General features: G+C 35.5%; 1 protein-coding gene across 1 annotated transcript in view; it reads right to left on the bottom strand.

The window, feature by feature from the left end:
- The window catches only part of STAG1 (stromal antigen 1), a 465665-nt gene that overhangs the window by 77606 nt on the left and 372036 nt on the right, over positions 1-16023 (bottom strand). The window contains exon 15 of the mRNA XM_052642913.1: positions 8974-9091. Coding sequence (XP_052498873.1) covers positions 8974-9091 — 118 coding nt within the window. The remainder of the gene's footprint in view (positions 1-8973; positions 9092-16023) is intronic.

The following is a 16023-nucleotide window of genomic DNA, read 5'->3' as shown; positions in this document are numbered from 1 at the left end:
ACGAAGATCATGGCATCTGGTCCCATCACTTCATGGGAAATAGATGGGGAAACAGTGGAAACCGTGTCAGACTTTATTTTGGGGGGGCTCTAAAATCACTGCAGAAGGTGACTGCAGCCATGAAATTAAAAGACGCTTACTCCTTGGAAGAAAAGTTATGACCAACCTAGATAGCATATTCAAAAGCAGAGACATTACTCTCCAACAAAGGTCCATCTAGTCAAGGCTATGATTTTTCCTGTGGTCATGTATGGATGTGAGAGTTGGATCATAAAGAAAGCTGAGCACTGAAGAATTGATGCTTTTGAACTATGGTGTTGGAGAAGACTCTTGAGAGTCCCTTGGACTGCAAGGAGATCCAACCAGTCCATTCTGAAGGAGATCAGCCCTGGGATTTCTTTGGAAGAATGATGCTAAAGCTGAAACTCCAGTACTTTGGCCACCTCATGTGAAAAGTTGACTCACTGTAAAAGACTCTGATGCTGGGAGGGATTGGGTGCAGGAGGAGAAGGAGATGACAGAGGATGAGATGGCTGGATGGCATCACGGACTCGATGGACTTGAGTCTGAGTGAACTCCAGGAGTTGGTGATGGACAGGGAGGCCTGGAGTGCTGTGATTCATGGGGTTGCAAAGAGTCAGACACCAACGAGCGACTGAACTGAAATAATGTGTAACTCTATTCAACTAATTTGAATATTTAGTTGAACAAATTTCCCTTATCTAATCCTTTTCTTTAAAAATTTCTAATTTCTATAAAGGTCATAGCAAGCAATTTATGAAGTATTTTTTATATGTAGGGCAGTTATAAACAACTTTTCAAGGCACTCAATTAGTAGTAGACCCCAGATATGAACCCAGGCAGTCTGACTTCAAGGTTTATGCTCTTAAGCACTATGCTATACTGTCTTTACAACATATTCATGAAATTCTGCATAAACTTTAATTTTTAATTTTTATCAGAGCATAATTTATTCACAGTGTTGTGTTAATTCAGGTGTACAGCAAAGTGAGCCATATATATATATATATATATATATAGCTCCACTTTTTTTTAGATTATTTTCTCATATAGGCCATTAAAGAGTACTAAGTAGTTTCCTGTGCTATACAGTAGGCCATTATTAGTTATCTGTCTTATATACAGCAGTGTGTATATGGCAATCCCAATCTTTCAGTCTATCTCCCTCAACTTTCTGGTTACATGTCTGTTTTCTGCATCTGTAACTAATTCTGTTTTGCAGATTGTTCATTTGTACCCTTAAAAAAAATATTCCACGTATACCCAATGTTATGTATTTGTCTTCTCTGTTGGACTTACTTTACTCAGTCTATGTAAGTTTTAAAATCATTATGCTTAGTTCATTTTCTCACCTCACCTTTCAGAACTCTCTCAAATGCACTGGAATTTGAACGGGTATTTTTAAGAAAATTATACATTATGCTGGGAAGAAGTGACATTTTAATCATCTTTCCTGCCAGGAACATGATATAACTCTTCATTTATAAGATCATATTTGACATTATTTAATGAAACATTATGATTTTCTTCACAGTGATTCTGTACTTTCCTTATTGAATTCATTCCTATACATATATTTTAAAACATTTTGAAACTAATTTGAATAGCTTAATTTTATCTTTGTCTCCTTCCTCGTGTTCTTTTCTCTGTATAGTTGTTTATGCTAAAAAAAAAAAAAAGACCAATAGATATGGGGATTATAGAGATAGAACTAGGCATAAAGAAAAAATAATAAGCTTTGAAAGCTGAGACATATATATTGATTATTTCAAAATAAACTGGGGCAACACCAACGAAAAGGCAAGCAAAGCTGTTACATCTTATCTCTTATTCTATACCAAAATCATCCTGAACAGGAATATGTACGTACATCTTAATTCAATCATTTTTAACACTTACTGATAGGAAAAACACATGAAGTTTAGCTTGTTTTAGTAAAACCACAGAAACAGCTTCAGCTTTCCATTTATACTCTCTGATTCAATGCTTAATAATATGAAAAAACTTCCCATGCAATAAAACAATCGAAGTTTCTATTTTATGATTCTAGAATTTCTTATTTTTTCACATTTGGCTAGGGATAAAGGAATGACAAGACTATGAACTACTGGGTCAGCCAAAAAGTTTGTTTGGCTGACAAACAAACTCTCTGGCTAACCCAATAAGTGCATTTTCTATTATTTATGAAAAAAAATCTAGTTCTGAGGAAAACGAGGTAAAAGAAAACCTTATCAAATATAGAAATACTATTCTATTATACACTAAAATCTATAGATTAGTGTTGAAGAATAACTCAACCTTATACAGTATCTAACGTCATCAGCTTTATTAGTGTATATTTGAAACCATCCATTTTGATATGGCAAACTCAAAACAATTGAAATTTACAAGTGAAAACAAGCAAGCCTTAAGCCACAGTTGAGAGCCAAATAGCCACAATGGTAGAAAGGAATGGGTGCTGTTTGCTCTCTGAATTATCAAATAAGTACTTTTTAAGTTTTCAGAAACCTCTTTAGATATCGTCTCAATTTCCTCATTATTGATTTCAATCTTATCACCTTAAACTCTGGCTTTTCTCCTTAATACCACTGAAAAGAAACACTACAAAGTCACTGATGACCCAAATCTTCACTTAAAGCTGATGGTCTTTGCACAGTCCTTTTTCTCCTCCTCTGCAATATTTGATATTATTAACCATAGCTCTCTTGAACACTCTCTTTACTTTGCCTTCTATAGTGTATAGTTATCTCTTACCATCCTTTTTATATAGCTTGCTCTCACTCTTGTTCTTCCTGCTTTTGTCCCCTTCCTATCCATAATTTTTAAAACTGACATGGGCTTTTTATTTCTATAATTTATTTTCATCTTTTGTATTTTTATTATCATTTCCCATTGAGACCACTGCAACAGTTATCTAATTGATCTTCTGCCTATTCCAAAAATGCTGAAAAAAAGCATTTTCCTTAAAATACAAATGCGATCACATCACTTCCCTGTTTAAAATCTTTCAGTGGCTGCCAGGAGCCAGCACGAGGAGTACCGCTCATGGCAAAGGTCACGAGGTTAAGGGGTCAGACAGGCAAAGGCAAGTTGACAGGCAAAGGCGAGTCGGGCCTTAAGGGAGCCTCGCTGAATTTTCTCGTGCATCTGCCCCCAAATCAGAGTCTGCCTGCCTTACTGCATTGTGCTTTTCGCCTACTTTTCTGACATTAACAGGGGGATGTCCCCCCACCACCTTTTTCTGGAAAAAGTTAATTTAGAGCTTTTAGATAATAAGTCTCCTGGGCATAATAAAAGTGTTTCAATCCAAAAACCCCTCTGATGGCTTTCTAGCCTGCCTACAGGACTCTTACAGCTGTGCATGTGATTGTTTGTGGCCTCCGGACCGCCAGAGGCACAGGAAGCTTAAAACATCCTAGGAATGTAGGGGCTTCAGAGGAGTCAAAATCATTAGAATAAGACTGATTTGTTGAGCCAATACTTGCTGCCAAATTTTCATATCTTTTATTTGTTGATATAGTTGGTACATAGAAAAAAGCAAGTAGCAACATAGATCTTTGAGGTAAGTACCTTCTTTGTTATAACCCACTGCACCATTGTTCTATAGGGATGTAACTTTAGTGCTTTGAGGGTGATGCAGATTAAAGAAAAACACTTCAGGGGAAATGAGATTAACATTCATTAAGGAAGAGAGCCATAAAGTGTTAACAGGCCTCTTGACCAGAAGATAATGTAAATCACCTGAGACCCTTTGCATACAAAAAGATATACAGAAAGGGTCAGGACTGCTGCCCCTGCATGACTCTGTATCTTCCATTATGTAAAACTTAGGGTATATAAACACCTTTTAAAAATAAAGTTAGGGGGTTTTTGCACAAGCTTGGCCTCCCCCGTGTCAACTCTCTCTTTCTCCCTCTCCCTCCCTCTCTTTTTCAGGCTGATCCCTTGGAATGCTGAGGCTCTGTGTGTCTACTTATTTGCCCAGGCTTCTAAGACCCAGGCGAGAGGGAGCCCAAGGCAGGGCACCCTCCGCTATTCAAGCGGGAGCCTGTGGCCTAACGTAGACGGTGCAAGTTTCTTGTCTTGAGACTTTATTAGCTTTCCGTGTAAACCAAGAAATATCAGCCTCTTTTCTCCACTAATTTACCTACTACACTATTCTTTCCTAATCTCTGTTTATATTTCTAATTAAATAATTCTTTCCTAAGACGCCTACTCTGTCCCCCCTTCGAATTACCCTGGATCCACCGGGGCTGGACCCCAGGAAGTGGCTTTCTATTATACTTACAATAAACTAAATAAATCCACTTATGAACTTAAATATTCTACATCATCAGGCCTCTGCCTCTATCTCATTTAGTGCCACTGACCCACAGTGCTCCAGCTATTGCAGCTTCTGGAATATAACAATATCATTCATGCTATAGATACTCTGCAGTTACCATTTCCTCTATTAACCCCCATATCCTTTAGATTCCTGGCTCATGGATGACATCCTTAGAATCTCCTTTTCAGATTCAATCTAACAATGGACACCTTCTTATTGTTATCACCTATCACAGGTACTTACTAACTTTTGAAATTATTCTGACCACTTAGTTTTGGTCTACCATCCCCACTTGAAATGTAAGCTCCATATGGGCAGTGAGCTGTCCCTGCATAAGACTACACTCGCAATGCTTAGTATAACAGCACATAAAAGGTGGTCAACAAATATGTTCATATTATAACTGAATTAATGACTCACTGCCTGAAGAATTCCACTTATCCACGTTACGTCACCCTCAACTGGATCACAGAATTCTAACCGTAAATGACCACAGAAGTTTATCTAATCAACAAGACTTTTCTTAATAAATGAACAAGCTAAGAACCAGAGAAGTTAAATAACTTAGCTATGGCCCTGTTTTTGCCTGATTACCTGTTATCTAGACCTTCACATTACACTAAAAAATTTAACCAGAAATTCGATTTTGCTGTAGAATACACATATATCCCCACAAACTACCATCTCTTAAAAACACTGCAAAGTAGTCTTATAGAAGTTGTGATTTATTATTATTTTTCTTTCCATTATGGTTTATGATACAATATTGAATATATTAACAGTTCCCTGTGCTATACAATAGGACCTTGTTGTTTATCCATTCTACATACATTTGGGATTCCCTCGTGGCTCAGACGGTAAAGAGTCTGCCTGCAATGCAGAAGACCAGAGTTTAATCCCTGGGTCGGGAAGATCCCCTGGAGAAGGAAATGGCAACCCACTCCTGTATTCTTGCCTGGAAAATCCCATGGACGGAGGAGCTACTGGTGGGCTGCAGTCCATGGGGTCACCAAGAGTTGGACACGACTGAGTGACTATACCTTTATACAGTCGTCTGCATCTGCTAGTCTCAAACTCCCAATTCAACCCCTTGCCCTGTCAGCAACCGCAAGTCTGTTCTCTATGTCTGTGAGCCCATTTCTGTTTCATAGATAAGTTCATGTGTGTCATATTTTAGATTTCACATATAAGTGGTATCATATGGTATTTGTTATCCTCTTTCTGACTTACTTCGCATAGTATGATAATCTCTAGGTCCATCCATGTAGCTGCAAATGACATTCATTCTTTTTATGGCTGAGTAGTATTCCACTGTACATATACACCACATCTTTTTCATCCATTCATCTGTTGATGAACATTAAGGTTGTTGCCACATCTTGGCTACTGGAAATAGTGTTGCTATGCACTCAGGGGTGCATTTTATCTTGTTGACTGATAATTTTGTTTGGACATATAGCAGTTATGATTTAAACTTTTATTGGTAGTCTTTGATAAATGTTTTGAAAAAATTTTAGTCCTATATTTGCAACTGCTAACTAGACTTTCACCCACTAGAATATCTAATAAATTTCACTTACCTAAAGTACAACTTAACTTCTAATTAGTCTTAAGAAAATAAGTTACGGCATTTTATTATATCAAATACAGCGAAACAGTAGCTCAGAATATTGATTTGGATGTCATTCCATACCAAAGCTTATATGTGGTACAGCATGCATATGGACAACTGTATGAAAAAAAGGTGAATCAGGATTTCAAAATAGTTCTGCATTTGTTATGAATAAATTCTCCAGCCTTGCCTTTCCAGATTCAACCATACCCTGAAATTGTGGTTGATTTAAAAATTTCCCCCCATTTTACAATCTGCTTTTCTGGTTAAAATCAAACCAAATCAAACCAAACCAAGCCAACTGACTGAAAGTTAAATTCAATGTCAACTAAACTTAAACCACAAAGAAAATCTAATAATAATATACAGTTATTTTAAGAAGGCAGATTCATCTAGAAAACCCTGATGACTAACAGTCATGGTAATTATTTTCTGAATGACATGTTTTATATAATTAAATGAAAGTAAAAAGTTAACAATACCAAGGACTTTCCTGGTGGTCCAGTGGTTAAGAATTAGCATTACTGCTTGGAAAGAACACTAAGGGATGGTCACTATTAAGTATAGGTAATCTATTGCAGGTAATGGCTAATTCTGCTCTTATATAGCAGAGAGCTGAACCACACAGAAAAGTAGGAGAAAAAAAGAATAGAGAATCAATAGTAAACTATTTCATTTAATACTCACAATAGCTATTTAAGAAAATAAGACAGGATAGTTAGATATCTGAATCTGTTTCTGTCAATTCTAAAGTTCATTACAAGCCTCATTTACATCAAGGTATCATCTCCATTCTAGGAATTCATATAGATTACATGAAACAGTCATTTTTAAAATTACTATTGTGGGGAAAACCACTAGGCAATTCAGGTATGACTTAAATAAAATCTCTTATTATTATATCACATAGGTAACAAATAGAGTCAAATGATTAGATCTGGTAGGCAGAGTGCCTGAAGAACTATGGACAGAGGTCTGTAACACTGTACAGGAGGCAGTGACCAAAACCATCCCAAATAAAAAGAAATGCAAGAAGGTGAAGTATCCAACATCTGCTGAATCATAGAAAAAGCAAGGGAATTTCAGAAAAACATTTACTTCTGCTTCACTGACCATGCTAAATCCTCTGACTTTGTGGATCACAACAAACTGTGGAAAATTCTTAAAGAGATGAGGATACCAGACCATCTTACTTGCCTCCTGGGAAACCTGTTTGCAGGCCAAGAAGCAACAGTTAGAATCGGACATGGAACAAAGGACTGATTTCAAATTCGGAAAGGAGCACATCAAGGCTGTATATCATCACCCTGCTTATTTAACTTACATGCAAGTACATCATGAGAAATGCTGGGCTGGAAGAAGCACAAGCTGGAATCAAGATTGCCAGGAAAAATATCAATAACTTTAGATATCCAGATGTCACCAACTTTATGGCAGAAAGTGAAGAGGAACTAAAGACCCTCTTGATGAAAGTGAAAGAGGAGATTGAAAAAGCTGACTTAAAACTCAACATTCAAAAAACTAAGGTCATGGCAACTGGTCCCATCACTTCATGACAAATAGATGGGGAACAATGGAAACAGTGACAGACTTTATTTTCTTGGGCTCCAAAATCAGTGTGGACTGCGGCTGCAGCCATGAAATCATAAGACGCTTGCTTCTTGGAAGAAAAGCTATAACAAACCTAGACAGTGTATTAAAAAGCAGAGACATCAGTTTGCTGACAAAGGTCTGTCTAGTCAAAGCTATGGTTTTTCCAGTAGTCATGTACAGATGTGAGAGTTGGACTATAAAGGCTGAGCGCTGAAGAACTGATGCTGTTGAATTGTGGTACTAGAGAAGACTCTTGAGAGCCCCTTGGACAGCAGGGAGATCAAACCAGTCAATCCTAAATAAATCAGTCCTGAATATTCACTGGGAGGACTAAAGCTGAAACTGAAGCTCCAAAGCTTGGGCCACCTGATTCAACAAGCGGACTCACTGAAAAAGACCCTGATGCTGCGAAAGACTGAGGGTAGGAGGAGAAGCGGGTTGACAGAGGATGAGATGGTTATATGGCATCACCAACTCAATGACATGAGTTTGAGCAAACTTTGGGAGATGATGAAGGACAGGGAAGCCTGGTATGCTGTAGTCCACAGAGTTGCAGAGAGTCAGATATGACTTATTGACCGAACAATATTCTGGGCTAGACTGAGAAACAAGCTATACAGAAGAGGCATTGCTAGCTTTACGGAGCTAATATTCATATAAGTGTTTAGAAGATGAATGTTTTATTAAGTATACATATCCAGTCTGCTGTTCATGTTATTACACAAAGTGTAACATTAAGATGCATACTTCAGAAATTATCAGTATAGCAATTATTTCTCTTCTTTTCCTTAATATTTATTTATTTGGCTGTGCTGGGTCTCAGTTGCAGCATGTGAACTCTTAGGTGCAGCATATGAGGTCTTGTTCCCCTATGAGGGATCAAACCTAGGCCTCCTGCACTGGGAGTGTGGAGTCTTAGCCACTGGACCACCAGGGAAGTTCCCTCCCTATTTCTTGAATAGCTAAGTAACTGACTTTATTGTTGGTTTCCTGATTTTAATGTTAAAAAAATATATAATGAAAGACGGGATGATTGTGGTCTAATTAAACTTTGTATGTGAAAGGCCAAGTACTTATATACAGTGAAAAGACTCGGATAAACCATTTTTTTTTCTTTTTACATTAAGTACGTCAGTATTTTGTATCTGAAATCAGCATAAAGAAAACCTTGAATGCTCCATGATGTTTATAGGGTTTTAAAAACTTCTGGGACATGCACGGTTGTAGTCCTAATATAGAAAGATGTTAGATACTATTAAGACACCTTTGCTTGTTACAGGAAACAAACTGTTCTCTTTGAAAAAAAGATACACAGATATACTTGCATATACTCATTTTTAAGAAGTCATTTATACAGGATGGTATGATTATCAATATGAACCCAAAACAATATATAAATCAACTTATCAAAATACTGTACCTTCCTCTCCTTGAACAGGTTCTTCTAATAGCAATTCTGTCATACATTCCCAGTCTTTCAACAGTTCTTGAGAGCTCTCCCACAAACTGTCCACCAAGTAGGCGGCATGTTCATGTAACTAAAAATAACAAATCAAATGTGACTGAAGAACATTTAATGAAGAAACTACTACTAATATATCGAGTTATTCAGCCATTTTGTTTATAATTAAAACTGTTGATAATGTTTTCAAGAGCCACTTAGAGAACACACACACACATACACACACACTTGCTTTCTACTACTGATAATGGGATACAATATATAGACTCAATCAATTTTTTAAAATAATAGTAAAGTTAAGGATCTCCTAGTCCAACGGCATGATCTTTAATGAGTAAACTGAGAGGACAACTAGTTAACAGATTTCCTGAAGTTACATTTGGATTTATGCCACTATTCATTACTTTTAGTTCGTCTCTCTCTATAACAACCTTTAAAAAAAAAATCAAGTACTTTCTCCCATAATTTCATTTGAAACATCCAACATTGGTACCAGCCTAACTTTTTATTTCTGTTTTCTTCGTAAAGGTAAAAATGTAAGTTACTCCGTATCTCTGCTTTCCCCTCTAATTTCCACTTAATTCAATGAATCTGTCATTTCACCACACCTTCACTTTTTGCTGCTAATTACTTGACTATTTTCTTTGGAATCCTTGTTTCCACAGTAAACGCTCTCAAGTTTCTCATCAAACATTTCATGCTCAACTCTTTTCTGCTTGTCAGTCACTAAACTGAAGAATATTAATCTCTCTAGAAAAGGTAAGTAGAAGTGTTGGCCATGTACTAGTTTCTGCTACTTCAAATTAACTTCTCTATCCTTGTATGAAAGTTCTACTACTTTTGAGTCTCATGACAACCACCTTCTAGATCAGCATTTCTCAAACTTTAGGATTGCAACCCATTCACTGGCTGTTAATATAATTTAATGTGTTGAGATCAAAGTTTAAAAAAAAAGGAAACACTAAAAAAGAGTGTAGAGCACATAGAATGTTAAGTACTATTTTATTTATCAGTCATATCGTTATTCTTAACTTCTATGTAAATTTTGACGACCTATTTAAAGCTCTGCCTCATTTCACCTCTTGAATTCTATACTTCATTTCCATTGCATTTTGAATCTCATATTCTGTTTTCTGAAATGCCTCAGGAAACTATGTACATACTTATGCACACTCAACATCCACAGTTTTCCAATGTTTTTTGTCAAAGCCAGAGTAGATAATACTGATTAGCATCTCTGTTCAGAAAGAAGATGGGCAAAGGTTTGCAGCCAGATATAGTCAAACTTTCTAAATCACATATCCTAGGAAAATATCCCTAGACCATCAGTAACATTCCAACAGTGACAGGCACAAGTACAGTGTACAACCTGGTATCAAAAATGAAAATTAACAGCAGAAAATAAAAAAACCAATAGTTTTTTTAATAGGCTACTAAAGTGAAGTGAAGTGAAGTTGCTTAGTCGTGTCCGACTCTTTGCGACCCCATGGACTGTAGCCTACCAGGCTTCTCCATCCATGGGATTCTACTGGAGTGGGTTACCATTTCCTTCTCCAGGGGATCTTCCCGACCCAGGGACTGAACCTGGGTCTCCCACATTGGAGGCAGACGCTTTAACCTCTGAGCCACCAGGGAAGATCTAATAGGCTACTAAGCCTATGCTGAAATGGAGTTACTATTTAGTGGGTATAGAGTTTCAATATAGGGAAGATTTTGAAAAAGTTCTAGAGATTGATGGTAGTGACACCTGGACATCCACGTCAAAGTACTTAATGCCAATGAACAAGTACACTTACTAGTAGCTAAAATGGTTAACTGTTTCACCAAAATTTTAAAAAATGCTGAGTAAACTTGAGTTTATGCTTGACACACTTAACCATATCTATAGAATAGGTATAAAAAGTTCACAAATATATTTTTGGCAGATTATACCTTCTATACGTATCCTCCCTGTCCCTTTTAGTTCTGAATTCTAGACTTATATATGACATTGCCCCTTCAGCTTTTTATAAGCATTTGTTAATTACATCCAGTATCTATCCAGTTCACTTTCTATGTTAAATTTTTGATTAAGGTGTATTTGTAAACATTTAATCTCTTTATTTTAACCCTATATGATAACCTGCCTTTTAAATAAAGCATGTTAGTCCATTTACATTTATTGAGAGATTACAGATGTTGGCATCTGCTTCCCCTGTGCTCTACTAATGCCATTTTTCTTTTTCTTTTTTTTAATATGTGCTTCCTGCAGAGTTTTTTTCCTAACTCATTTTTTCCATCACCATGATCACCAAAATTTAAAAATTTTATTTGCCTTAAGCATAAGAGTCATATTGTTTAGCTTGATTCCTAGACTTATTTGTTCACCAATATTTCTTATATTCCTTATTTTTCTGTTATTAAATCAATTTTTCACTTTGCTAAAAAACTGCCTCAAGTAATACTTTGCATATAGGATACAAAGGTAGTAAACATTTTAACTACATATCCTTTGTTTAGTTGCCCCCTTCATTCTCTGTTTTCTTTGAAGTTTCTACTAGACAACATAATAAACTGTTTTAATCTGTACCCCCTATTTCTTAATTTCACTCTGATACTTTTAATTTCTTTCCTCCTTTGGAAAAAACTTTTTCCTTTCTGGAAAAAAATCCCTTGATCTATAGCCAATCCTTGGTTATGTCAATTCAGGTCATTTAATGATCCACCTTTCCCTCACATTTTGAAAATCATGTTAATTTCTAAGAACTCTCTTCTTTCATAATTACTCTTTATTGTATTTGGGGGCATTAATAAAAAATTTTCATATGTCAGGCCTTGTGCTTCCTTTTCATTGTATTTTATTTTCAGGTTTCAGAGTTTCTTGGGTACCAGCATACATACATACATATATATATATATATATATATATAAATGAGCCCAGACTGAAGAATGCTAGTAGCTAGAATGCTTTTCTTGAGTCTGACTGCAAGGTCCTAGCTTCCTTGTTTGTGAAGAAGTGGTAAGGGGGATATATAGTCAGGCAGGCTAATTGCAGGTATGCACTTTGTATTTTGAGTGCAGAAGTTCCCTGTCCCTATAGGTATCCATAAATTATTGGGGTATTTATTCACAACTTTGCATCTCAGGCTAATGTCTATATCCCAATGCCCAGACCAGCACTTCTAAAGTGAGGAATAAGCTCCACTAAAGGGCAGTCACTTAATTATTACTGATAGCTTACTCCTTTCACCAGCCTTTGTTGCTCTCTCTTGTCTTTAACATATTTCAGATTTCTACTAAAAAAGCCTCAAAAATTTTTTTCTCCTATTTTTGTCTTCTGTGAGGGTCAGTTCAGTTCAGTTCAGTCGCTCAGTCGTGTCCGACTCTTTGCAACCCCATGAATCTGTGAGGGTATGGGTTACTTAACTCTATTGGAATGAATTCATAATCATTTACTTTGCATTGTTCTGTCAACTGGTAATGTCTCACTCATTCTGACATTTTTAGCCTGAGGTTTTCAGTTGGATGAGTTGTTGGCACAATTCAAGGCTTTAAATACTGTGATTCCCTTAGTATTGGCATTTTTAAGGATCATTTTTCTATGCCTTAAATGACAGCATATTAAAATTTAACTCAGGAATGTTGTCATTGTTCTGGAAATTTTTTGTGTGTATATTCTCAATATAGATGCTAATGTCTTAGACCATTTCCTCTTTCTGACTCTAAGGTGGTGGCTTAGTAAAATGCATTCTGTTAACACTAATAATCTCTTGTTTCAAACTCAATGTGTACACCAGCAGGGCATGATAATATGTTGGCCCATTTTTTTTATTAAAAATTTTAAGTTCAACAGTATTAGCAACAACAATCAGTACAACATAGTCTGTCAGGAATTGGCTTGACATAACATTCATGATACCATCTTCCTGTCTTGGGGCATCTGTGATGGCCAAATAACTTGCTACTCTCAAACCTCTACAAGAATACCAGTAGACAGATCCATGTTTGAGAAAAAAAAAAAAGTTTTTTATGTGGCCAATAGGGTAAAAGGTTACAATAGTCTTTCACACAATTCATACCAAGGATCTTCTACTGTAAGTGAAAGATGAAGCTATTAAGAAGAAAGGTCCTGAGGCATTCTCAATGGCCATAAAGAAGCCCTGGGATTAAAAAGGATCTGAAACCCTAACAATGAAACAAAAATTTACTTTCTAAAAACAGTTTTTGGTATCATAATTTTATAAAAACAGCATGAAAATCAGGTTGTGCAAGCATTCTTTGTATTTCTTTGAAACAGATGAACAAAAAAGGTTGCTCATTAATGGATAGTCACTGTACAGCAAAATAATCAGAATTATATTATACACATAAATTAAAATTACATTTATGTGGGGTGAATTTTACCCTGCTATATCTAAGCATAATTTATTTTATAGAGTTTCCTCTAATCTTGTATATAACAAACTAATTTCATTTTCCTGGTATCTTTAACTAAAATTTTCTCAGTGTGTTCCCACTTGTTTTTAATTGGTTTCAAGGTTATTCATAAATACTGTACCTCATGTCAAATAGTTAACTCTTCTGTCAAACAGTTAATACTATAAACGAGCTCACAGTATAATGGAATCTTACACTTGTTCCTTTTATGAAAAATTTACAGTGCAAATAACCATTCTAAATAATTAAGCTTAAATTTGCAAATACTTTTATACTGGGTTTATTCTCTGCTGAAACAGAGTCAGCTTTGGTAATCTTGAAGAACACATTAAAAAAAATAAAACACAGGAAAAAGTTATTCTGGGGGGATTTCTTGGTTGTTATATTCATAATATATCTGTTAACTTTCTGTCTTAAATGACTTCCATAATTGGCCATATCATTCTATATGCCTAGAAGTATAGTTACAATACTTCTAGATTGTCTGGAAATGTTCTGGGTTATGATTAACTGCTTTGGAATAATTATTAACAGCATCCTCGTCACTCTGAAAAGCATCAGTTTCAAAAGTTTGTATAGTAAGTATTATGGTCATACAACCTACAGGGATTTCTGGGCTTATCATACACAAGTACCATTTATCCTACTATCTGGCATGTATTTCAAACAACAAAGACAATCTCAAATACACTAGGTATTTTTTCACTTGAAGCCAATGACTGCTAAAAAAGTTGTGATGGCTTAAAAATGCCACTTTTTGGTGCAAAAAGAGAAAAACTAATTTAGGTAGATCTCTTAATCTTATTTCACCTATAATTCATATATAAAAGAGGAAGACCCTATGGACTGCAAACCTGTTTCAATTCAATATTTTACAATTCTATTATTAAAATGTTACTACTTAACATCCCAGGAAATTCCAGGGACAGAGGAGCCTGGTGGGCTACAGTCCATAGGGTTGCAAAGAGTTGGACAGGGCTTACCAAGTAAAGAACAACAACATCATCCCAGTAAAACAAAGGAATAGGAAAGATAATCAGTTCAGTCAATTATAGGTAACTGACTGATAATTCAACTATAAGCTAGACTTTTTCTACTTTTATGATTTCTAAGGTTTCTTTCAATTCAACTTTTTATGAGCCTATGACTAAAATATTACTAAAAACTCACATTATAGTAAAACCAGAGGAATTCAGAATAAGGTATAATCAGAATCCCATCATATTACAAGAATATGGGTTTAATAAGCATTCAACTCCAGGTGTACGGTAGTATTACAAAATAAGAAGAGAGATTTTAACAAACAATGCTTCCTGTAAAACAGGAGACCATAAACACCAATATTATGATCACGAATCAACTAGAAACCCTTAACTATGATTTGCAGTTGTTTTCGCAGCTGACAAGAATGTCACAGAAGACAACTGGGAAATATATTTTAATGTTCTTGTAACATTTTAGTAAAGAGCAGCAAACACATAAAACAGTAATACCATTTCAAAAATAGAGCAGTAATACACATCACAAATTACTGCTATGAATAGAGGATGAAACTGTAAAACTAAGTACTTGTCGCTTTTAATATATCAAAAAAGTCAAGTCCTTGGACTTTCAGAGATGCAAAACATTTTCTTTCAATTAATAATCAAGTTCAACTAATCTGATCATCATATTCCCCAAACTTTTCAGTAGTTTAATAGTATATGTGTATCTCATCCCTATCAATTTTTGATACTACTGTTACTATTAAAGTCAAAATTTTAAATAGGACTTGATTGTTGCAAAATACTTTTAATCTCATTTCTTTAAAACTTAAAGGGTTAAGGGTTTAATTTGAATAGTCCATCACAGGTGTGATATTTACTGAGTATTTTGTGTTTTACCTTAAACATTTATAAGCATCTATATTTTACTCCATAATAATATCCACACTTGCTTTGTTAAGAAAATAATGCTTTGGACTCTTGCTATCCAAGTGGTTCCTGGACTTCTGGTCCAGAAGCATAAACAAAAAGTAGCATCTCAGATTCCAACTCAAGAGTAACTGAATTAGAACTGGCATTTTAAGAAGATCCCCACAAAATCTGTATACATATTTAATACACTGTTCTCAAACACATCCTTTACACAAATGCAACTCTCCAGTTGGTTTCATTTTGACTGTATTCTTTCTCTGTTCCCAACTCACTTAAAAAATATTAGCAATTCCTTCACTTTTCTGGTTCTGCTTTGCCCTAACCCCACTCTTTCCACTAATCCTTACATCTCTGTCTGATCTTCATTTTCTTATAGACTATCTGTTTGTCTCTCAATTCCTCATTTCTACAGAGTATCTCCAGCACTTTCAAACTTGAGCAGTCATACAGTCTCTTACGTTTCTCTTATTCCTAGACATTCCCATACAAACCAAAAATTCTCTTTCCCCAAGTAAAGTTCAGGGTCCTAGATTTCTAGATTTTTGCTACCTTTATTTGCAACTCTATTCCCACTCATTTCTAAGCCAATAAGTTTGTTCATTCAGAGCTTCAGGTATAAGTTTGCTATCCCCCCATGTTATACCAGCAGTTGGAAATACAGTTCTAACATTAAAGA

This window comes from Budorcas taxicolor, chromosome 1 (assembly GCF_023091745.1).
Source record: "Budorcas taxicolor isolate Tak-1 chromosome 1, Takin1.1, whole genome shotgun sequence".
Classification (NCBI taxonomy): domain Eukaryota; kingdom Metazoa; phylum Chordata; class Mammalia; order Artiodactyla; family Bovidae; genus Budorcas; species Budorcas taxicolor.
Note: the sequence above shows the minus strand (reverse complement) of the source record. Positions and strands in the feature narration are given on the sequence as shown.